This window comes from Phasianus colchicus, chromosome 20, assembly GCF_987193195.1.
Source record: "Phasianus colchicus chromosome 20, bPhaCol1.hap1.1, whole genome shotgun sequence".
Taxonomy (NCBI): domain Eukaryota; kingdom Metazoa; phylum Chordata; class Aves; order Galliformes; family Phasianidae; genus Phasianus; species Phasianus colchicus.
The window spans coordinates 7,755,551-7,779,483 of record NC_143455.1 but is presented as its reverse complement, the minus strand read 5'-3'; the positions used below and the strand labels follow the sequence as shown (position 1 = coordinate 7,779,483).

Sequence of the window (23,933 nt, the reverse complement as noted above, 5' to 3'; positions counted from 1 at the left end):
TTGGCCAGATGTGCTCTGTGAGTGTTCCTGAGAGCTGCTGGTCGTGCCTGGACGCTTTGGTGTTATGGGAAGACTGTTATCAAGTTAATTGGGCCTTTGGTGATCTTTGATACATGGCCCTGCTCGTTCTGTGTTGCATTTCCACACTGCATGGATCTTTGTAGGTTTCACATCAAGGTCGGCTTGTTTGTGTTTTAAGTTACGATATTAGAGGTACAAAAAGAAAATAATGAGCCTGCAGTTCACATGTTAAGTTTCATTATAATAATGCAAATTGCTGGTACTGCAAGACTTGTTGAGTATCAAGAGTTGAGTTGAGATACGTGTTCAAGACTGCATTTTGGCCTTTCTCAGAAGTGATGATAGCACAAAAGTCCCTGGGCAGATTTTAAGTTCATGCTTGGGTCTGGTTACATTTTTTGGCATTAGAACATGTAACAGCCTTATAACTATAAGACTTTAAAGTTAATGCCTGGCATCACATCAAAACAATGCGCAAGATCTATCATACGTAGTCTTCTTATCTTATCTCCATAGCAATTTTATCCTGTAAATGATTTGAGAGCGCAGGGTTTCAGTGCTGTGGAAACGAGCAAGGGTTTTGCTTTTCAATCTTTGTACCCCTGGTCCTGTTAACGATGCTGCTTTACTCCTGGGTGTCCCATGTTGAGGAGGCAGCTCTCACTGTGCTCTGCGGGGCACGTGGGGTCACACCGGTCCCCATAGCAGCAACAAGTTCCTGGTGCTCCTCCAAACCCCGCTGCAGGCACCCTGGTGTCCCTATGGCCAGTCCCCAGGGCCAGCCCCTGCTCGGTCCTGGCTGCCCCACGCCTTTCAGCTGATGGACAGCTCTGCCCCGATTTTCTGCCGTACAAAAGATAGCTCAAAGTATTCCCTTTCTGCTGCCACAGCTGCCTCTGTGCCGATGTCAATCTCACGTCCACATTGTGCGCTTTGCTTCAAGTCAGCACTTGCAGCTAACAATGCCTTTATTCAAGCTGACAACATAACTAAGCTTTTAGTAAGTGTGTAAGTAAATGTTAAGTGTGTATTCAAACGTCCAACAATGGCTAGGAAACTTTAAAAAAAATATCTTTGAAACTTGGTATTGTTTGTTTGGTGTGTATCTGTTAGAAATAACACAGACTATCAGCTCCTTGGGGCATGACTTCTCCTTTGTTGAGCACATAACAAAAAGATCAAGGCTCCTAGGGACGGCCATGATAAAAATAAATATATAAGAGGAACAATAATGACGAAATAAAGTTGTCGAAGCGTTTTATGAGCGAGGTTTAGAAGTGATCATTCCTGAACTAAATAAAGACTGGATTGTTGTGTTAAAAGGACACGATTGTAATATCCTCGTATTTATTGCCATTGATGCTGTGTCTGTAGGTCTCGTGCTGAATTCACCCCAGGGCAGGAGGGAGCCCCGTGTCGCAGTGAGCATCCCATGGCAGTAGCATGGAATGCATTTCCACTCGAATTCCAGACATAGATTTCCAGAGAGGCTTGTTACTCAGGTTTAAAGCAAAGGTTATTGGTGCGCTGCAAAAGTGATCCCAGGAAGCACAGGTTGTATAAATAGCATGATAGATGGTGGTGAAGCACTGGCACTGCTCAGAGCTGTGGATGCCCCATCCCTGGAGGTGCCCGAGGCCATGGAGGGGGTTGGAACTGGATGATATTTAAGGTCCATAAGCCATTCCATGTTTTTATGAGCCAGTGTCGAAGCACGTCGCCTGTGAGTTTTTTGGGGGGATTCTCACATGTTCTGCACCCATTGTGTTGTTTCAGACCCTACAAGATGAAGCGGAGCGTTCCCGCAGCCAGGCACGGGCTGCAGAGAAGAAGCTGCAGCGCAGGGAGCTGGAGACCCATGAGCAGGTATGGGGCTGCCCCTGGGCGGGGAGCTGCGATGGGGAACGACAAGATCTTGCTTCAAAGCAAAAGCACATATTTTCCTGCAAAATTTTCAGCTAGCTTTCTTTTCTGTTTTTGTTAATAAAAGGGAATTAAACTGTCTGAACCCTACAGGCAAATACTTACCTCCTGCTCTCTATTTTAGGTTGGTATTTCAACCATCCAAGCTGTTAAATGATGCATTTATTCCAAAGTGACTGTACTGCTATAACACAGGGCTCCAGGACTATTCTAACCCCTTGTTTGATGCTTGTATTGAGAGAATTGTAATTGGACAATGACTGAGATAAAAAATAATCTTTACTGCTGATCTCATGCATCTCTCATCCTAGCATGTTGTCTGTAAACAGTTCCACGTGATTAATGCTGCTAAAATTAATGCAGACACTTCCAGTGAAATCAGAGATGTAGCGTGCTTCAAGCAAAATAGTGTATGTAATTTACAGAGTAGTATTGAAACAGAAAGCCTACGATGTGCATTTAAACCAGATTGACGTATTCAGGAAAATGCAGAGGGTGTGGATATCTGAATTGGAAAAGGATTTACAGATCTCTGGTGCAAATGCAGTTTTGCAGCATTTCAGAACTTTATATGGTGATGAGCAACCAGTATCCATCACGTTCAGGTCAGGCTGGATGGGCTCTGAGCACTGATGGAGCTGTGGGTGTCACTGCTCACTGCAGGGATTTGGACCAGACGGCCTTTAGGGGTCCCTTCCAACTCAAACCATTCTAGCAGCTGCTGGGCCAGTTTCGTCCCTAACTGAAGTGCTCGTGGCACTGGGGAAACTTGTGCAACCAGGGAATGGCCTACAAGCACTGCATTTTGGCTTCAGTCTCTTGGAAATGAAGGAAGATGTGTTATTTGGTGCGTGGTTGTCTCTCTCAGAGAACAACTCTGGCCTGAACACAGTGATGATGATTCTCTTATGTATTTCCCACTAGAATGGTGTGGCCAGGCCACCTGTAAGCCTGTTGATCAGGTGCTAACAGCAGCTAACAACTTGTCAGCTGACTGAGGAGCTGAAGGATACAAGGCACGAACTCAGAACTCGCTTTCTGCTTTTGCAAAACATTGTCGGAACCAGAATTGCATAAAACATCAAAATTTGCATTGGCACTGTCACAAAGGCTACTTTTCTGAGCTTTTACATGTTTATAAATAAGGAGGAGAGGGGGTTAAACAGCTTCTGTTTTTCGTTAAAAGGAAAAATCTTGTGTTTTGATTCTATAACAACAACAAACAAATGAATGAGACATGAAAAAACATTTTGTTGCGCTTTTAATTAAAACTAAAAAGCTGTTTCTCGTTACGGCTTGTTGGGTGGTATCAGCTCTCCATGTTTGCCTTCTTTCAGTGCAATGTCCTTAGAACTCAGCAGTGACTGACAGGTCCACAGGGCTCAGCTCTTCATTCCAGGAACCCTCTGCTGATTGCACAGAGTTAACCTTTACTATAATTATCCAGAGGGACAGAGTCAGCTTAGTGACATAAACTGTCGTGTAAATAACATCGTTGTGTTTCCAGTACTTTTATATTTAAGCCCCCAGGAATTCCCACTTGGATTAACCTAAATCATTTGTCTTCTCCATGGTGGTTCTCCTGTCTCTGCTAAGCGTGGCCTTCCAGGGCAGTGGTGCACATGGTCAGTAACACTGCTGCTTGACTGCAGTCTCAGCATTGTGTATTACCACCTCTCTTCGTGTTGTAGTGCTGAATGTCTTTCAAAAATTAGATGTCTGACTTCCCAAGACATACAGAATTGCATGGAGTATGGCAAGCTAGCTGTAAATTGAGTATAACTAACCCTTCATATAACCTGTGTGTATGTAGGTTTATGGTGGATTCTCCCAAGGCAGTGGAAGCAGTCTGAGAAGGTTCCTAAGAAACGTGGGTGCACCCCAACCTTTTCCTTGCAAAGCAGTGCTGATTTCTTCTGTCTCAGGAATCTGAAAACCTGGGAACTGATCCCGTGTAGATGACACTCCTGCACTGCATGCTGTTGTAGTGTTGGTTGTCTCTGATCTGTGCGTGGGTCTAATACAAGGCAACATTTCTGACAGGAAACAATTTGGAATTCTGTTCATTCCTCAGTCTAACTGTAATGCAGGATTGGGTATGATATTTCTAATTGAAGATAATACAGGGGGAAAAAAAAAGATTTTTATGTTCATGAACAAAGTAACATCATGATAGGTATTCAAACCATAGGAATGCGCCTCCAAACAGTCAAGTCACAATTACAGCCTTAAAGGATAGAGCTGCTCTGAAGACACAAAATCAGTTGTGTCCAATTAATGAACATTACTGAGGAATTGAAGGAGAATGCCAGTACAGATTTCCAGCTCTTTACTTTCTTTTTTTTTTTTTTCTCTCAAATAGATTATTAAAAAGGGAGAAAGGAGTTATCTGAATAAAAGTGTTGTAGAAGTATTTGGAATAGAACAGAGCAGCTTAGTTTGTTAAGTGGATTTCACTTGCATTCCAATGAAAACAGGAGTGTTCATCGTAAAAGAGCTATGATTCAAAAGCATTCAGCAAGTGTTCAGTTTTAATATTTATCATTCTGACTTGCTCATTTTTTTATGACTGCTGGATATTTACCACATTCAGCCTAACTTACTGTTTCCATGCCAACTAAATCTGTTTGTTCTCAGATGAAGGCCGTGATGCATCATTTTGAAATTTCAGCTGCTGTGTAGCACAGGGAACTTCTAACATTTGCCACACCTTATCTTTGATGGCAATTGTGCTATTGTCTGCAGATTTGGGGAGCTATGAGTAAAGGAACAGTGAGACAGCGATGAGCAAGATATGCCCACATCCAGGGTATGTGTCCCAAATGGTTCTTAGCACAACGAAGGCTGGAAGACCTGAGTAATATCCTTTTTGTTCAGGGCTTTTTGTCCATGTTTATTTTCAGGTTTGTTTTAAAGATATCACAGAGTTTTAAATGCAGCCAGATGAATTCACAGAAGGTCTTTGCCCCTACTTCCATAGTCTGGGTCTGCCTTTACAGCTCCACCATGGCTGCTCCCACAGCTTTGCCAAAGCTTGATATATGTTCTAGAAAAGTGACATGGAAGCAGTGGAACTTCCTCCCCTCTGGCCTTAGTGAATGCTGCAAGAAGTCTGCTTCCAAAGCAGCCTCTTCCCTGTCCCAAGGATACTGATATATACTTTCTTATACCTTTCATGGAGATAGATGTGCCTATAGCTGCATGGCAGTGTTGACTGAGGCATGATAAAATTAGTGCTGTCATTACTTGGAGCCAGATTCTACCATTTTTATCTTGGCTCATACCTACCGTATGTGCAATTCCATTGATGCACTCTTTAAATAGTGCCCCCAAATTTAAGACTGAGATGGTTATAATAAATCAGAACTTTGCATTTGTCACAGTTAGTGGGTTCTTTCAGCATTTTAACAACCTACTATGAAGGGAATGCAGAATTAAACAGAATATAGTAAATTATACTGTAAACATGACATTGTAGAGTAGCAGAAGGAGGAAGAAGCTGAGATTCAAGCACAGAAAAGCAGATTTTCAGGTGGGATTTGAAAGGAGCTGGAAATCAATGGAGTTGAAAGTTACTGGAGCTCCATACGGCTGAAACTGCAGGAGAGAAGGCTCTCACCATCTGTGAGGCTGTCAAAGGAAAGAGAGGAAGACAGTGATGATGTTTGTATGGAAGTCAGTGATCAAACATGAGCTTTGGTCATCAAACACAACTGGAAAATACACAAATGTATACCTACTACACAGGACTGGATGAGTCTTCGGAATGAAGTGGCCAGTTGGAGAAAGGCAGTGAAACAGAAAGTAGGGATCAGACAACTGAACGAAGGAAGAGAACTTTTAACAAACAAAATTAGAAGTCTACCCCAGCATGCAGAAATTAGGGAGGTTTTAAAAAATGTCATTTTTCTAGTTTTTTGTCTTTGTCGTGGTGTTTAATGCAGGGAAGAGCAAAAGGAGAAGTGGCACTGCATGGAGGAGCCAGCTGAGTGACAGCAGTGGTCAGTGAGCTACCCTGTTCATTTCTTTCAGGTGGTGAGGTGCCTGGATGGAGCTAAAAAGGGCAGAAAAGAAGTCTAGTTTTATGTGGATATTTATCACCATCTAGATTTTAAATTATTATTTTCTTTGCAATTGAATCAGCACTGATCCTGTCTTTAAAAGTACATCAGGGATGTAGAGCCGTGGTTACCACCCGTGCTCAAAGTTTATGGCCTCTTTCTGACCATAAATCTAGCAGCTTCTTTTCCAGTTGAGATGCTGGTTCCATTCTTGTTCTTGACAGAGGGGAAAAGGTGATACTAAAAGTAGCTTCTGATTATTATCTACAAAGATTTGTTTGTTCACACAGACAGTGTGAGAATGCTGAGCTTCATCCTGCCTGCTGCTGAGCTCTGTCAGCCCTTGCTGTCACTGGGGAGCACTTGGCACCTCTGTGTAGCAGACCCTGAACCTTTGACTTGCTGATCCACCCCAGAGTGGAAGGGATTATGTGTGGAAGGTAACACATACTGGAATGTATGAGATACATAAATACTTTCCCATGGTGGTGTCAAAGATGCTTACAGCTTTATTTCAGATTTAATTATCTTGATAGCATATTAGAAATTCCCTGCCCTCGACAGGGCTGTAAATGAGTACCATGTGTCTTCAGCTTTGGCCCAGCTTTAATTCCTGGGCTGGTTCAGTTTTCTGTTCTTATGAAGCAAGTCAGCGTTGTCAGCTGGGCTCCCTTTGCCCCATGGAGTGGAGCATCCTGACTGCAAAGGAGCAGTGCTGGCAGGGCCGAAGCAAACATCGCTCAGGAGCAAGGCTGGCATCTGGATGAGTCATCGGGAAGGAGGGGAAGACGGGTCAAGGATCCTCCAAATCCCAACTGAAACAATAGAGGAGCCCTTAAGAGGGGGTGGCTGAGAGAGCAGAGTGAATTTTCTAGCCACAGCATTCCTGGTTGTTCCATGGTGTTGACAGTGAAAGCTTTTATTCCTCTCCAGCTCGCGTAATCCCAAGAATGCTATTCTTGCCATATGCAGCCCACTGGATTTTTTTAAAGTTTTGCCTGACTTCCCTTCCTCTGCAGTTATGAATCATATGGACTTGTATTGCTTAACTACAAACAGAGCGTTTTCCAGGTGGGAGATCTTGGGTAAGAAAAGAAAGATATCGAAATACAAAGCAGCAAAGTGCAAGGCCTCTCGGGTGCAGGTTGGAAGGAGCTGACTGAGCTGCTCACAGGAGGTCCCTGCAGCTCAGTAACACACCAAGGCAAACCTATTTTGGATGCTCCAGTGGCTTACCAGCTAAAAACCGATAAACAAAGTGGACAGCTGTGCCACCAATTTATGCTTTTTTGGGGCTGTCGGAATAGAGTAGGTTGTCCAACACTATTTTTGCTCAGTGGAGAGCAATGCTGTGTGCACTTGACAAAGCAACTGGCTCAGCTGATCACACTCAGTTACTGTTTGCAGCCGTGCTGTGTTTGTGCAATTTATAGCATTCATTACTTTCCTGAAGAACTTGAGAACGTTTGTATCAAATTGCATAATATTTCTTTAAACCTGTAGGAACTGTATTTTGAGAGACATTTCTCAGTTCACATGCCTGAAGTAAGAGAAGTCATAGACAGAAAAGCAACGCATTTTCTCATTTGGCTGCTTTGTGAAAGGATGAATGGTGAGGCCTTGTTCTTTATTGAACAAAAAAATGATACATAATTTGATTACTCACTAGAAAAAAAGCGTTTGAAAAGATTTCCAGTTGTAAAAATTCTTTTACAAGAGAACTGTGAGAGATCTGAACCTCCAGGAAGCTGCAGGTTTTGGTGGATTTGGTTCCTTGGCCATAGAGCTGGGCCAGCTCTCCCCATGGGGCTGGTGGAGGAAGGTGCCCATGTTGGTTCTCAGCACTTCTGTGGGATTAGAGCTTTATTAACTGAGGGTTTGGGAGTGCTGAGAAGCAGAGGAGTCACTGCAATTAGGGAGAAGAGAACCAAGCTGCGATTAATTGTTACTTTGATATTCTCTGGGTTGTTTGTCTTTTTGTGTGTTTTTTAATTGGGATGGCATCGTAGTAATTTGTCCTTCTCTTGGCCTCTTCAGACTGCTTTCAGAAAATTACTTCAGCCATCTTCACATCACCTGAATGAAGCTGACCTACGCAGTATTATTATTATCCTCATTTAGAAGGCTGAGACTTCAGTCTGAGATGAAATGGTTTGCCTAAGGCTGAAGGAGTTATTTTTACCTTGTTGGTACCCTAACCTGTCTTCACATTTATTACAACACATCTTTCATGTCTTCTCACAGAGATCTGTACTGTTGAACAGATGCATAAACTTTTTAAAGAGACTTCTCTTTTAAGCAGCATTATGACATCTTTGTAAGCCATGTTGTTTGAATAACGCAGGAAAGGACTTGAGAGAGGCAGGAAATAACTTATCTCATCTTACTCCCCTGAAATGCGGAGAAAATTTGATAATAATTACATGATCCTAATTACGCCTTTTGGTCACTATCGTAGTATTTCCTGGCACGTGGAATTATTATCCTTCACAAATGTTACAAACGGGCAGAAATTGAGATAGTAAAAACCCAAAAACCTGAGTTAAATGAACTGCCTTTCGATTCTCATCTGACACACACTGAACGTTGACTTCATGCCCTTCAAGAAAAGATATTCTTTTTAAGAAACTTGAACAACTCATCTCTGGTCCCCTCATTTGCTTTGGCAATGTATACTTCACTGTTTCATTAGCATTTTCCTTATGCTCCTCTGGTTTCAATCAAGTAATTACAATTGAGAGATCCGGAGAAGATTGCAGTGTTTCTGTTTTTTTAACGGTTCGACAAGGGGATGTTGCACTATTTAGAGCCCCAGGGCCACTGGAAGGCAAACTCAGCATTGTAGACCTTTTGAAAGAAAAGGGAGAGCTGGCTCTGAGCAACCTGCCTAAGATACAGGGCGTTGTGGCTGTATAGCAAAACAGAAGAGAAGCAGAATAGCCTCTGCTGTTCTTTCAGTGTCCACGGGCAGAAGTACATCTGGTCATCCTGAAGGTGCTGCGTTTCTCCTGGTTGTGCTTAGGATATTGCTTTTTGAAGGAGAAGAGTGGCTGCAGTGTGACCAGGTCATAATTGTGTGAATATTTGCCTCATCTTGATTCTAACTTATTGTGACTGACCATAGGTTACCTCTTTCTGGCAACTTCTGCTTTTGGTTCTTTCTCCTGACACCAGAGATGATTGATGATAAAACCTTAAACCTCATATCCTGGGCACCAACCTGAATAAACAAAGAGCAGCGTGGCAGCTTCATATTCAAAGCTATAAAGCCTTCCTGGGGGTTCGTGGATTAAAGCAGCTCACCAAAATGAACCTACAGCTTTCTCAGGACTGAATAAAAACGAACCCAACAGTAACTGAAATAGAGCTGTCCTCATCCAGCAGATAAGGCCCTCCTGAGGGCTGAAGAATTGCAATTTTAAACATCTCTCAAGAGTCCAAGAAGAGACAGCGCTCGAGGATCCTAGGGCTGCAGCTTGAAGCTATAAAAGAACAAGAAAGCCTTCAAGGCACATGAATGCATACACAAAATCCCTGCAAACATCAGTTTCCTTGGGTCAGAAATCAATGTTAAAAAATAAAAACCTCCCCTCATTAAGATTAGCATACATTAGCCCACTGCGTGTCATTTTTCAGTTATAAGAAGTGATTCGGATTTTTGCCATGCACTATTTTAATCTCTTGGGTCAATAAACCTTGATATTAACTTCAGCCAAAAATCTCAGCATGTTCTTTATCGTAATGTGACAGGAAACAGCTGGGATCTTATTTTCATCTCATTGTGATGCAATTATGAGTGAGCGCAGTTGAAAGCAGCATATTTTGTCTTAAGAAACAAACAAAATGCAGTTTTCACTGCAAGAAAAATGTTCATCTTCTTTCTGAAATAGAGTAAGAGATCAACTTCAGGCAATCCTTCTGCTACCAGGGCTTGTTTCTCATTTTGTCTTTCAGGAGACCCAGACTGTACTTTAAAGCACTGTACGTGTTCCTTCCTGACTTTCCAAGAAACACCTTCATCAAAGGGGAGCGATCCCCTGGGTGCTTTGCAGAGTTAATAGCAAATGTTAAAGAGCATTGTGAAAGCACGTCTTTAGAGGACACTTGCAGATTAAACTATTAAAAACAGCGACCTGGTTGCAAGTTGCACAATTAGATGATTATTATTTCACTCACAGAGCTGTATTCAGCTTTTTGTTGCTTCTATTTAGAATGAAATTGTCTTGACTTTCCTCTTGGAAGAATTACAATAAGGGACTCCTGCTGCATGCTTGCACCCAGGGAAGCTGCTGGGAGCCCAGGCTCAGCTCCTGACATCCTCAGTGCTCTACATGGAGCTGTGGTGCGAGTGTGACTGCATCAAGGTCCCCACCCAAATGAGCAGTTGGCTCAGAAAATATTTATGCTGGCAAAGCACCTATCCATAACTTTGTAAGCCTTTACAGAACGACTAGCACAAGTTTATCGGAGTAACTTTAAGAAACATAAATTTTGATCGCTGGTTTATAAACAAGCAGAGTTCAGACAAGGTTTCCTGTCTTACAGATCTTTTTCCTGTTATTTCTTTGTATTTGCATAGTGGCATCACTTGCAGTTCACAAGGAAAGCCTCTAATTGCCTATTTGCATAGAGATTCGGAGATTTCTGCATGTCAGAATGACTCATAGGCAAAATTTTCCTAAAGTTTCATCAGATTGTTTTATTCCTTTTATATCGATAATTGCACTATGCATAATGCATAGTTTGGCATGCTCTGAGTTTTGCACAAGGTGGTAATTGGCACATCATTCCATGACCTTGCGTTCGGTCCCCACGTGTGCAAGCACGTGTGCTGCTCGTGGGATGGAGCTGGGAGGCTGAGGCTTTGACTTGTGCTTCCAATGCAAGCTAAGAACATTTTGCTCAAATAGAATGAGCACAAAATGGTGTTGCTGTGTAAATGCATTAGGTAAGAAAGAATCAGTTTGAAAGTTTAAAAATGTTTCCTAAATTAATCTGATATTGAACTCCCTTTTATCGTTTATTCACATATTTGGCTGCTAATCCAGAAAAAAACACCTAAGTACTTGCTTAATTTGAATTAAGCAGTTAATGCTATTGGAATTTAAGTACAGATGTGAGGCCCTGATTCAGCAAAGGAATAAAATGTGCAGCAGTTCTGGGAGACTTGGTGGGCAAAGCCAGGAGAGACTCCCAAGAATCGTTTGTCAAGATTCAGCAAATCCAGGTACACTGGGAGTTGCAAAGCACAGCCCTTCCAGTTGATCTGTCCTCGTGTAACAGCACTTCGTGCTGTACTCAACGTCTGTTGGGTAAGGTTATGGACTAGAACGTTCTTCTTTAGAAATGATTTTTACATGAACATCTGGTCTCACAACATGTCTAATTATGTTATGACATCTCATAACTGCACAGTAAAGCAAGCTAACATTTTTGCCTATTGTTTCCTTGTAAATTTCTAATGTGTTTAAAAACCATCTGGACATGGTGCTCAGGGACATGATTTAATAGTGGGCTGTTAGGGTAGGATGGTTAGGTTGAGGTTGGACTTTATCCTGAAGGTCTTTTCCAACCTGAGCAGTTGTATGATTCTGTGTGCTTATCCACTTGATTGTTCACTTCTGAACACAATAATGTTGGCATTATGGGGAGAAAGTCAATTGTACGAATGACGATATTACTATTTTACATGAAATGGGCCAGGTTTTCTTGTCAGGTGGCCTTATCCAGTTACTTGCAACAAGTTAAAGAACCACTAGAGAAACTATTTTAACTTAGTTGATGAAGTGTAATTGAACCATGAGCTGTGAAAAGGGGTAAAGAACAATTTGTGGATTTTGTCTATAATAACTTTAAAGCAAGTTTTGAAATACTTACACTGGTATTAGCAGACCATTTCAGCCATATGCCCATATCCCTGTTGAGATAGATTTAGGAAAGTAGTATTATTACTTCTTCTGACCATGGCCCAACAATTGTATTACTATTGTTTCCTTTCCATAACTATTTCCTTTTTATGTTTTCTTTTTCCTTTCTTCTTCTTTTATACACCTTTGGTTCTTTACAGGTTTTTGCTAGTCTTTCTTCTTACCTTTCCATTGATACAGTATTTCTGAGTTTACTTGGACTCCAAACTGGACAAAAGAAGCAAAAATAAAGTTACTCTCTAACCTCCAGAGTAGCCCTATTTATATATTTTTCTGTTCCTATACAGGTGACCCATATACGACAAGAATATGAAACTAAACTCAAAAGTCTAATGCCAGCATCTTTGAGGCAAGAACTAGAAGATACTATTGTATCTTTAAAATCTCAGGTAAATATTTATTATTTATCTTCAATTTTGGGGGGCTGGATGAAAACAATCTTGTCTAGGCAAGAAATTAGGCCATCTACAATTTAGCTAAAATATTGAATAAGTTTCAAAACCAGGTTATCCCATGCTCCTCAGTCACATCCCCCACTTTCTTCACCTTGAGAGCTATCATATTGTATCTTCAGATGCCATATTTTGCTTCACTTCTGTAATGCTTTGTCTTAAATCCTGCAAAATGCTAGCTCATCTAGAGCAATACAGAATCGATATTTTTTATGTGAAATAGACACAAAACTAGCTACTAGAAATATCAGAATGTCATTGTAAATAGGAAACTACTAATGAACATGGTATTGAGTTCCCAAAGAGGTCATTTGGTGCTGTTCTATTCAGTGTATGAGGAGCTGGAAGAAAGTTCTTCATACATTATTGTCATTGCCCGAACTCACAGACACAGAAAGGTCTGAGGAAAGATAAATAATAATAAAGAAAAGTGATCATAGATACAGGATAATGGTAATCCAGATAAAACAGTCAGTGTTGGCAGATGGCCCCATGCAGAACTCTGGGATCTGTCCTGGCGACAGGAAGAGAAGAAATGAAGGAGTGCCATGGCAGTGCTGGAGGTGCCTCAGGCTGCCCAGGGCTCCAGGGGGAGCAATGCCCTGAGGACACTTGTGTAGGCTTGACACAGCATTTTTCAAGCTGGTATAGATCTACAAGCTCTCCATTTCTTTTCCTTATGCAGTCCCTCTATGGAGATGCCTGGTAATTAAATGTATTTGCTTTACTGATCTTACTTTTCCTCCCTCCCTTCTTTCCTTCTTTTTTTTTTCTTCTTTTCTGTAAATGTAGAAGGGTTTTTATGTTGCATTTTTTCCAAGCATGAGATGTTTTCCATGGCAAATTTTGCCTTTTACAGAAGTAGGAAATGTTCACAGGGGAAAGTTTCGAATTCCTATGTGTTGCTAATGACACAACTTTAATACTGTGGTTGTAGACACTCTGCTTATATGTCAAGGGATTCCTGATGGAAGTGATGCTCTTTCTCACTGAAATATTTATGGAATATAAAGAGTTAAGGATTAACTGGGGAAATCAATTTCCACTTGATAGCAAAAAGCTATTTTTAAATCGTGGTTGACCATTAGCACTGTCTGGTAGGAAGCATTGCACTGCAGCTAATGTAAGAATACTACATCTTTTAATGAGTTAAAAAAAAAGAGAAGTAAAATCTGATATCCACCTGCAGGGCTTTTGTAAGCACCAGTGCATTTCAAAAGAGTAAAAGTAACTGCACACACTAAAAACTGGGTGTCATCCCAGAAATACATAGCTGCTGGCTGCATTGCCATTGGTAGCCACAGACCACTCAGTAAGCAGGGCTCCTTCCTGAAGCACAGGTGTGCTGGTCTTTGAAAATTGTTGGAATTCCTGTTTCAAAACATCAGACAAGAAGGGCAGCAGAATCTCTGCACCTGTCAGGATTATTTATTGTTGGAAGGGGATGAAGAGGACAGGCTTGGTATAAGCACCGAGCAGTGATAAACATAAACAGAAGGAAAATACTGTGTGCTTGGGCAACATTTTCAATAAATACCACTAAAAATAATGATCAGCTCTTGGTGAGTTCTCCAAAAGTGGCCACTGTATTGATAAACATTAATTTTCGTACCCTTCAAGAGCAGGTGAGTATCACAAGAACAGAAGTGTGGGGACCAGAACTCAGGTTTTGTACAGGCACTGAGGGTACAGCTGGAGCTCCCAGCTCCTTGCAAAATCCATATGCTGCCACAAGCTGAATGTAAAAACTGTTTTGACTCTATTCTTAAAGTGGGTAGCATGCAGCAAGTGGTGTGCTGGGAATATTCAGGCCAGGGGATCCTGACAATCTGCTGTGGAGTATTATCATTAATTCTAGTATGCAGCTAAAGCATTATTGCATTTTATTTATGCAGAATAGACAAGAAAAATACCTTTATGAAATGAGCGTTAACTTATTTATTTAGAATTTTGTGCAGCATTTTCACATGGGATGCATTTTGCAGGTAAATATTCTGCAGAAAAGAGCCTCTGTCCAGCAGGAAGAGCTGAATGCCTACCCCACCAGGAGGTATGGGACTTTCTTTCATCAATTTATACCATTTCACACCTGTGGATCCCAGTTATTGAAGTTTTACAGCTTAATTAAAACACTCAAATATGGTTGCAGTTTTAAAAGCAACTTATTTTCAGTAAACAAGGGCCTGAGAATTTTCCCAGTGCTTAGTCAGTACTATTAGAGCAAGATTAGAGAACACGCAGGTGCACTGCAAGTCTGGGCTTTGCCTCCATGTTCATGATGAGACAGAGTCTCAGTGCACAGCTGCAGCTCTGCGGTGATGCCACCTCCTTTTAAGATAGAAAACAGTGATGCAATGAATAATATTACAGATCACATCTTCAAAGTACCGGATCTTCATGAGCCTGGGCTTTTCTCAAACGTTTACACCCTCCAATATAAATTATGGCAAGTGCTGCAGCAATAAAAAGACTTGCCGTGCCTTTAGAGTAAGTGATTCACATGGATAGGTGAGTAAAAGGAAACTTCCTAGTAAAGTCTTTTTATATTTATAGGCTTTGATGATACTTTCATATCTCACACGAGGAATTCTGCAAATAAAAGTGTGTGCTTGTAAAAACAGTGTAAAAATCTGTAAGATATTTAAACGTTTATAAAAATGTTAGCAGCGTGGAAGTTGTCTGAAAATGCTTTTTTTTTTTTTTTTTCCCTTAACGAGACTTTGCTAAAGTTGAAAGCTGAAAATGTCATTAATTTTTGGTAACCTGTCCAGCGTAGGCAACTTTGTTAGGTAAATACAAAGCTGTGATGTAGTCTGTAGGCTCTCTGCAGTAAGAGCAGAAGCACTGCAAACAGATGCATCTTATCTCATACTTTTCTGAATCAGTGTCTTCACAGTTAGGAAAATAGCTAGTTGAAAAGATGAAGTTTTCCTTCTGATCAGACTTTTTTTCCCAACTTTGTGTTCACACTGCATTTTGTTTTACCTGACCTGTGCTCACTGAACTAGTGCTGTTTTGGCTGGCACTGATCAGTGTCAGTGAAGGACAACTTCAGTCTGTCTGTGCCCCTGGCTGCAGATGTGGTCGTGGCTGCTGTAGCCAGGCTGCTGTCACAGGACCCCACTGCAGACTGTTGCATTTTGTAATAAGAATACTAAGACATAACTAATGAGAGTGTCTTAATTTTCAGGTAGCTGCTGGAGCTGTTGGATTTCTTTGATCGCCAAATGGACTGCTTTCAATAGGTTTGAAGATTTGGCTCTTGTAAATTAAAATGCAAAGATCAGTGGCTGTTTTATTAGCACACAAAATGCAATGAAATTCATGAAAACATATCCATTGCTCGTGCCAGATTTTTTTTTTAGTTGTACCTTGCTTCCTTCCATTACTTTTTTATCATCATCTCATCACAGACTTACACTTCCAATGTACTATGTTGACTCTTCTCACTTTCCAAGAGGAAGTTTCCTCTACTAACACTTTGTTACCACTTCCTCGTACCATTCTTTTCACTCTCATACATGAAGAAAATCCCATTTTCTATTTTTAATGTCCAAGATTTTTTAACAGATTTTGACATCGTTTTGCGTCCATGTGTTTACATAAGATTAAAATATTATTTTGCACTATTTTGTTTTGCCATTATTGTCCTGCTTGGGCATCTCACTCACCTAAATAGCCACAGTGCATAGTAGAGTTTTGTATGGCTTTTTTAACTGGGGAAAATATATTTTCTGCTGTATTACAACAAAGAAATGTGCATGGCCTGAGTGTTTACGAGGGGGCAGAAATTCCTCTCCCTGAGGTCCAGCTGTAGCATTGGCCACCACGTGCTGATCTGCAGGGCTTGCAGGAGGAGGCAGCCATCCCACCAGGCCCTGGCTGCCCTTCAGCCCCAGATCCATGAGCACTGATCCCCCTCCAGCCCCTGATCCGTGAGGAGAGGCCATCCCCTGCTCTGAGCTTCCAGCAGGACGCATGCCCAGCTCTGCCTGGTGCCTCAATGCATGTCAGCCTGGCTTGGGTCTGGGCAGGTTTTCACCTTCCTTGGATCAACAAGTGATCCTTCTAATTATAGATAAGAGGTTGTCGTGGCTCTGATAAGCAGGAAGTGCTACGGCAGGTGCCACCAAGCCTCGCCTGGGGCAACGGTGAGTTTCAGGAGAAGGAATTTGTTAGGATGCACAGGGTGAATTGTGGGCAGTAAAATGCAGTGTGTTTGCTCAGGGAGGTGCGTGGCGGCCGTGCTTTGGCTCACAGAGGGAGCGCTGTGCTTTTACCACTCGGGTGCTGCTTTGTGCCAACAGAGATATGTCCCTTTCTGCATGGGGTGATGTGGGTTTGTCTGGTGTTGTGCTGGTGTCTGTGCATGGTAACTGGGTTTGTGGGGCTTTTGGAAGCGGGGCACATCCCCAAGGTGACACAGAGCCTCTCCTGAATACCCTTCCTTATGCAGCTAGCTGAATTCAGGCCTGAATTTCCTTCTTTTTGATAGAATTGCATGTTGATGATCAAAAAGCCATTTCAGAAAAGTAGATCTCGGTCTATCTGGGAGCTCTGTGAAACTCTCCTAAACCACGTACAGCATGAGGGGCATTGCGAAGGTGCTTATAAACCTGATAAGAACTAAATTCAGTGTTGGTTGGGGCTCGTTTGCAGTTGATAATAGTTCTGTGATCACTTTGTAACAGGTAAGGTTGAAGTCTAGAAATGTTCTGCCCTCCAGAACTTGTTCTTTGCCTTTTCCCCTGTAGGGCAAGGAGCTGCCAGCGGTCCTGGCAGAGCTGGCTGGCATATGGTCAGAGCTTCATTTGCATGGGTTGATGATGATGTTTGTTTGTTGTTATTACACTGAATTTTGCTGTATGAGAGAGGATAGTTCCACTCTACGTTAAAACACAAGAAAAGTGCACGAGACCATTTTCCACCAGTATCAAGAGTTACCCTTATCAAGGTGAAACTTCACTTGGGTGCTGCTCACAGTTCTTGTGTTACATGTAACAGATACACTCATTTCTGGTGCTGTCGGAGGAAAAGGGATACAGCCTCCCTCCTTCTCTCAGTCCTCTGCTTTCTGTTGCAACAGTGCTTTAATTGTTGTGCTGGCAGGGCAGCACAGCAGATACTCCTGTGACTTGCCCAGATCTCTGCAATCTGTGGTTTCAGAGTAATGATTTTGCTCTGCAGAAAGAGATTTTATTGTGAAGAAAATAATTGTGATCACTATAGTATATTAAAGTGCTTTATTGAATGTTCTGGAAAACATACACAGCTTTGGTTCTAACGATGAGCAGTTTTGACAGCATGTATATGCCATTGGACTTTTATTTCATTTTAATTATGTTAATGCACTGCAAGTCCCTCCCAAATCACAGCATGTACTGGAGGCACTGCACACTACTGAATTATACTTGGTTTCATTCCGAGGGTACAAAGGAAAAGCAAGATGTCAGATATTGTATGAAAAAGTTTCAGAACACAAGGTCATTTTAGCTGAGACTTTTTTCCAAGGGACTATCTTTTCTAAGCTTTGATATTTTGCTCAGAAAGGTCATTTCTTTTAAGCCTTTGTCATTAAAGAGGACTTGTTCTCTAAAGTGCACTATCAAAGTGTGCAGAAATTGCGAGTTACTGAAACTAAAATGCATGATCAATTTTAAGTCAGCCAACCAAAGTCCGCCTAAAATTAGATGTGCTCTTGTACCAGTGGCTTCTTTGATAAAGCCAGGGGAAGATATGCAGTTGGTCAATTCAAACCAAGAAAAGAAGATAATTAAATAATACTTTTCCTCTTTGAAATTATTGTTGTGAAAAAGCACTGAAAAAAAGTGAACAAGGGTCTGATCCTGCAAAAAAATTGTCTTTTGTGAGAGAAAGAGTCTGCGTGTTGCATTTTGTACTGTTTTACGTAGCAATTACGCAGCTTTGGTGTCATCTGAAATTTGCAATAGCATAAAGTTGAGCCCCTTATCATTTACTTACTGTTCGCTGCCATTAGATGACCTCTCCTTCGCTGCCAGATAAACATGGGCAGAGCAGAGCAAATGTGTGGCATCGTGCACATGCTGTGCAGTCCAGGGGCAGGCTGGCTCACACAGCACTGGAGATGTGGCTGCTTGGTTTAGGGAGAAGGTCTGAAATTGCCTGCGGATTCACCACTCTTCTTCCAGAGCAAGTATTTTTAGAAAGGGATTCCTCAGAAATGGCTCTTTCCCTTTAAATTCAGAGCCTACATAATCTCAGTGAATTTTTGTACAGTCAGCCTCTCATCCTGCATCTAAGGGTGTTGGAAAACCAGACCTAAGAAGGCTAATGACTCCATATGGATTTCATGAAAGCCAGAGCCTGAGTGTTTGTAAGGCTGTGTTTAATTGTGCTCAGGAATGATGTTACGTCTTCTGAGACTTATCGACACTTGCTTGTCATCTTGTTTGTTCATCATTGCTGGATGAGGTCATTGGCTGACTTACTTCGGTATAGATCTGAATCTATAATGAAAACTCTGAACGAAAAACTCTTGATTTTAATCAACCGTTCCTCCCCACTCCCTTACCCTCCCTGGGCTGGAAGGCCTGAGATGTCACTTGTCACTTGTCCCAGGCTCCCACTGTGCAGAGAGGTGTGAGGTTTGTTTGTGGCACTCAGAAGCACTAACTTAACTGCATTTGGAGTTATTGCTTTCAGCCCACAAAGGTTACATCCGATGCTCTGGTTAGCATTCCCCTTGGCCCCGCCAGCAGCATAGGACACCCCAGCCCATCAAGCCTGCTCTCCTTTCCCAGCTGCACCCCAGCAAGTCCTCTCCAAAAGCACCCAGCCCAAGGCCTGCTCAAAGAGCTCAGCACCCTGCAGGGTATTTCATCAGAACCATCAAGCAGAGGTTTGCAGGCAGAGAGGCTTCTTCTATTGCTTTTCCCCATTTGCTTTTTCCAAGTGAAATCCAGAGCTCGACTCACAGAGCAGAAAAAGATGCAGGGGTAAAAAAAAAACTTGAATTGCATTTCTTCATTTCTCTGTTTCATTCATGTGGATTTTTCACCTATTTGTGCAAGATTTGTGTAAGGGCCTTGGCTCTGGGGAATGTGGGGCTCAGCATGCTGTCCTGCCACAGCTCTGGAAGCACTGGTGTACAGCATAAAGCTCCTCAGGCATTCAAATACCTGAAACAAATTGTTTCCATGAATCCCAGGCTAGCACTGTATGAAATTTAAGCACCTCTCAGAAGTCTGTAGCTATTTCAGCACACGGCTTTCTTTAGGGTGCTCTGAGCACCAGAAAGGACAAGTCTCCTGGAGCTCACACCGTATTTGTTGGGTTTCCAGAACCTGTTGGGCAGATGACTCAGCTGCTGGGCACCCAGGCCTTGTTGAGGGCACAGATCTGGAGCAGACAAACACTCAGACTCCATTTACCGTTAATTACTGCTCCTAATGGAGTTGTCTATTACGGCTGAAACTGTTGGTGACCTGTGCTGAGGAGATCCTTTCTTGTTGTTTTTTCTCCTTTCACAGGACAGCATGGGCACTACAGTGAGAGGTAGAAAAGCTGCTACAAGTCCTAAAATTAGGTTGTTTCAATTTATCCATACTCAATAAGTATCTCAAATATAGGTGGAAATAACACAGAATCTAATGCTTTGCACTGGAAATAATTGGAGAAACATCTTCCATTTTATTAGACATTAGGTCAGCGAAGGCAATTTGCTCTGACAGAACAAAATCGCTCTCCAGATCCTATAATTCCCCATAAAGCAGGAAGGAAGAAAACCTGCCACCCACTAGCAGACCTGCAGCGCTAATGGCTTAATGGGACACTGAAGTTGCCAAAATATGACATGAAAAGCCCCACCCAGGTTTCTGTGTAAGGAGGTGATAAAACTGTCAACAAAGGGGATTCAGCCCTGGCTCCAAGAGGTACTGATCCTCCCCAAGTCCTGCCTGCTTTAGGCTGTTTATCTCAGGGCTGGTGCCAGGGATCACCACCGTGGAGCCATGAAGGCTGTGGGGCAGCAATAGAGCCTGGCTCAGCTGCCAGAGTTCACCTGACACCTCCCCACGTTATCCCGAAATTTCAACCTTTCTTCACTGATTGCATCGCAGCACCTGGAGCAACTGAACAAATCAGCCTTTTGTTTTTCTGAGTGACCCAGGGTGTCAGGAGCGATCAATTTGCTGAGAAAAGGAACGCAATGATGTTTTTTTTCACGCAGCCATCCCATAGATAAAGTGATGGGAACGCTGCATCTGAGTGGGTTTTGGAGACAGGCAGACCACGAGTGGGGCTGCAGGCCCACCAATGCCTCACGCCTGTCAGAGGGGCTCCTGGGCACTTCAGATCTCCTTTTTCTCCCCTGGCTTTGTGAGAGCCATCCAGCTTTGTCACAGTTATTTGCTGTCCTCCTGCTTCAAACTTTCCTGCCTTTACGAGGCAAACTGGGCCTAATCCAAACCTTTTAAACTCCGAGAGAAACTTCCAGGAGACTGCTCTTGGCTGGCTCCAGGCCAATGCCTGAGCTCACTCTGGAGGACCACCAATGTTCTGACATCCCCTAAGGGTTACAGCAATGGGGCTGCTGCTGCTCTGCTGGGGCAGTCCCAGGCTCAGCAGCACTGAGCTGGTGTAGTTTTGGGTCAGACCTGAAGCTATGTGGGTTTTGTGTCCTGATGGCAGACCCAGCAGGTTCCCCATTGCTCTCCCAGCTTCTCCTTCCTTAGGGGTGGCCATGTCCTTTGTCTGGAGGCAGACACAGGAGTGTTGTACCTGTTCTGCTGCTCTGGGCATGGTTGGAAGGAAGCACACCCATTTGGGGATGTAGTGCAAAAAATCAAGCAATTGCAATCTCCCCAGAGTTTCTGTTCGAGTTGAAAAGATCTGGATGAGACCTGACTTCCTTGCTGTAAAAGCAGAAGTTGAAATGAGAGGACAGCAAGCACACAGACCCTTCCTGCAGCAGGGGACACGCAGAGCAGCCGCCTGGCATAGCATCCCCTGCCAGCCCTGTTCCCACAGTCTGAGGCCTGCTCCCATTGCAGGTGGTGGGATCCTTTTTTCAGACCTCTGGCATAGTTCTTCCTGCCAGCTCTCCAGTTGCCATAAACCACTCCACAGGGCGGTTATGCTACGGTTTGAAATATAAATACTGGGTGTAGTAAAAGAATAACCTGGCACCTGCAGACCAGCTCTGATTACAACAACGAGGCCCAGCTGCTGCCCCACACCCTGTCCCCACAGCAGCAGGGCCCAAAAAATCCCTATTCTTGCCTGAAAAATCCTTCCGTGCCCTAAAAGCTGCCCTCTGCATCTGTTGCTATTGGAGCACAGGAGAAAGGCTTGTGCTGATGTCTGACCTGTGAAGGACAGCTGAGGTCTGAGCCCTCAGGAACATCATGGAGCTTTGTGCAGGTAGAAAGTGAGCGCGTTTGGGGTCAGAGCTACAGCATACATACTGCTTTGTGATAGGTGGGCTGGAATCAATCATGATAATTCTAATTTTTTCCAACCTGGTGGAGAACAATTCAGTAAAATGCATCTCTTGCTAACACAGATTCAGGCACAGTCTGTCTATGGGAGAACAGAGGGAGTAGAGTAAAGCAGCACAGTGGCTCCTTCAGTTGGGTAGAGGCTATGATCATCAGGCCCTGCAGGGTCCCTGGCTACCAGGCTGCAGTTCTTCCCTGCATCCAAACCAGAACAGCCACAGGTGCTGGTGCTCGCCTTCATTTGGATGCTATGAGGGCTTTCTGATTGAAGCTCTTCACAATGTAATATTCTCAAAAAAATCCAAACCAAACCAAACAAAAAATCAACCGTTCCCAGTAATTAACCACAGGCAATTATGGATGGCTTTATTTGTATCATGACCTGCCATCTGGGCTGGGTTTGTCATAAGATGAGAGAAGAGATTGGGTTTGGAGTGGGTGTGGGTCCTCCTTTGGGTCCAGGCTGTGTCCACGCGCTGCACGAGCAAGGTTTGGGGTCTGAGACTGCAGCTGAGCATCCTGCAGGGGATGGAAGCCCCTCACCCTTGTGTCCCAGCACCGTTCCCACGTACACCTGCAGCACTCAGTGTCTGCAGATTTTCCTCCCCAAGCAGAGAGGTATCGAGGTTTGCAAGGAGCAGCTACAGCAGTGCTGTGACGCAGCATAGCTGGGCAAGGCAGCAGCTGATGTGCGTTCAGCATTCTGTTTCCTTGCTGCTCTACGGCACAGATGAAAGCTGGGCTGGCAGCCACGTCCCACAATGCAAATTGTGCTGCACAGCCCCGCGGAGCGATGCTGTGTTCACCGTGGCTGCGTGAGATGCCGCTGCCAAAGCGTGCGCTGCTCCGTGTGCAGCTTGACAGAACGCTGTGTTTAACCTCTGAGTACATGGGATAAAACATGGTTCCCTGTCAGGACGCAAATTCATGTTTCTGTCGGTGCCTAAAGTCAGTCTCTCAGTTCTGTCTGTGCCTATTTTCATCATGCAGGCAGGCGGGGTGTTTTCAAAGGGACTTGTGTGACCCAGCTGCCTGAGATCTTGATCCTTTTAGCCTGAATTTGGTTCCTAGTTCAAGAGACAGCTTAGAATGTACGCACCTCAGGAATTTAAGCACTTAGAACAACGTCTCCCATTCCCCAGGAGAGAGCCCACGCAGAGCTTTGCTCACCCACTCTGCGCACACCCAGATGTTGCTGTGCTAAAAGCAGGCTCCATGTGCTGCTGAGTGCTACACGCATGTTCGAAGCGTTCCATTGAGCCCTGTGTGGGGATGAATGCGGTGTGGGACACTCAGCTCAGCATCTCTGAAAGACATCCAAGGCCAGCACGTCCCCAGCACACAGCTTTCCCATATGGAGAGTGGGAACGGAGCCTCAGCTCCATCCCGTGCGGTCCATGTATGGAAAAGCTCGAGAGCTGATGAACCATGGCGCAGATCCCCAACATAACGGTGTAATAATCAACAACAGTGGTTGTTGATTATCTGTGGTTACATGGCACCTTCAACCCGAGATTCTCAAGGCACTTTATAAAGTGTGTTTCCCTCCAACATGTGATGCTCTGTCCAAGAGCCCCATCTTGATAGATCACCTCCCCAGGCTGGGTTTGCGGCACAGATTTGTTGCTCGTGCTTTGACATGTCTGTTGGAGAAATCAGATCCGTGCTTCCTCTGGGTGCCACGAGCTGCTCCGTGCCTGCTGCAGAGCCCATGCTGCTGAGGCCAGGGTTTGAGAATGCTGTGTCTCTTTATTGCTGGCTCTAAATCTGGCCCCGCTCAGCTGTGGGATGAAAGCGCTGGTGGTGGATAACACAGTCTATCTGGGCTCAGTGTGGCGAGTCGTTAGTGCTCCAGATAGAGCCTGGAGCCAAGCACAGCTCCTTATGAAGCCTCACCAGGGCAGCCAGCAGGGCACCTCAGGTTCAAGGCTCCCTGGAGCAGCCTCTGGATCTCCTTGAGTGCAGCCTCCAGAGCTCCTCAGAGCAGCATCCACAGAGAGGCCTCCAGGGCTCCTTGGGAATGGCTTCCAGGGCTCCTTGTTTGGAGCAGCCTCCAGGGCTCCTCAGGGT

General features: G+C 43.6%; 1 protein-coding gene across 3 annotated transcripts in view; it reads left to right on the top strand.

Annotated features, from left to right (window-relative positions):
- Window positions 1-15,719, top strand: part of CEP112 (centrosomal protein 112) — a 139,759-nt gene extending 124,040 nt beyond the window's left edge. For 2 of the 3 annotated variants that reach the window (XM_031598830.2, XM_090122078.1), the window contains 4 exons: window positions 1,798-1,887; window positions 12,220-12,321; window positions 14,370-14,434; window positions 15,575-15,719. In XM_031598830.2, the coding sequence (XP_031454690.1) occupies window positions 1,798-1,887; window positions 12,220-12,321; window positions 14,370-14,434; window positions 15,575-15,578 (261 nt within the window). In that variant the 3' untranslated portion in view covers window positions 15,579-15,719. Of the gene's footprint in view, window positions 1-1,797; window positions 1,888-12,219; window positions 12,322-14,369; window positions 14,435-15,574 lie in introns of those variants that run through there. The other variant, XR_016459126.1, reaches the window with a different exon arrangement.
- Window positions 15,720-23,933: the final 8,214 nt, after the last annotated feature.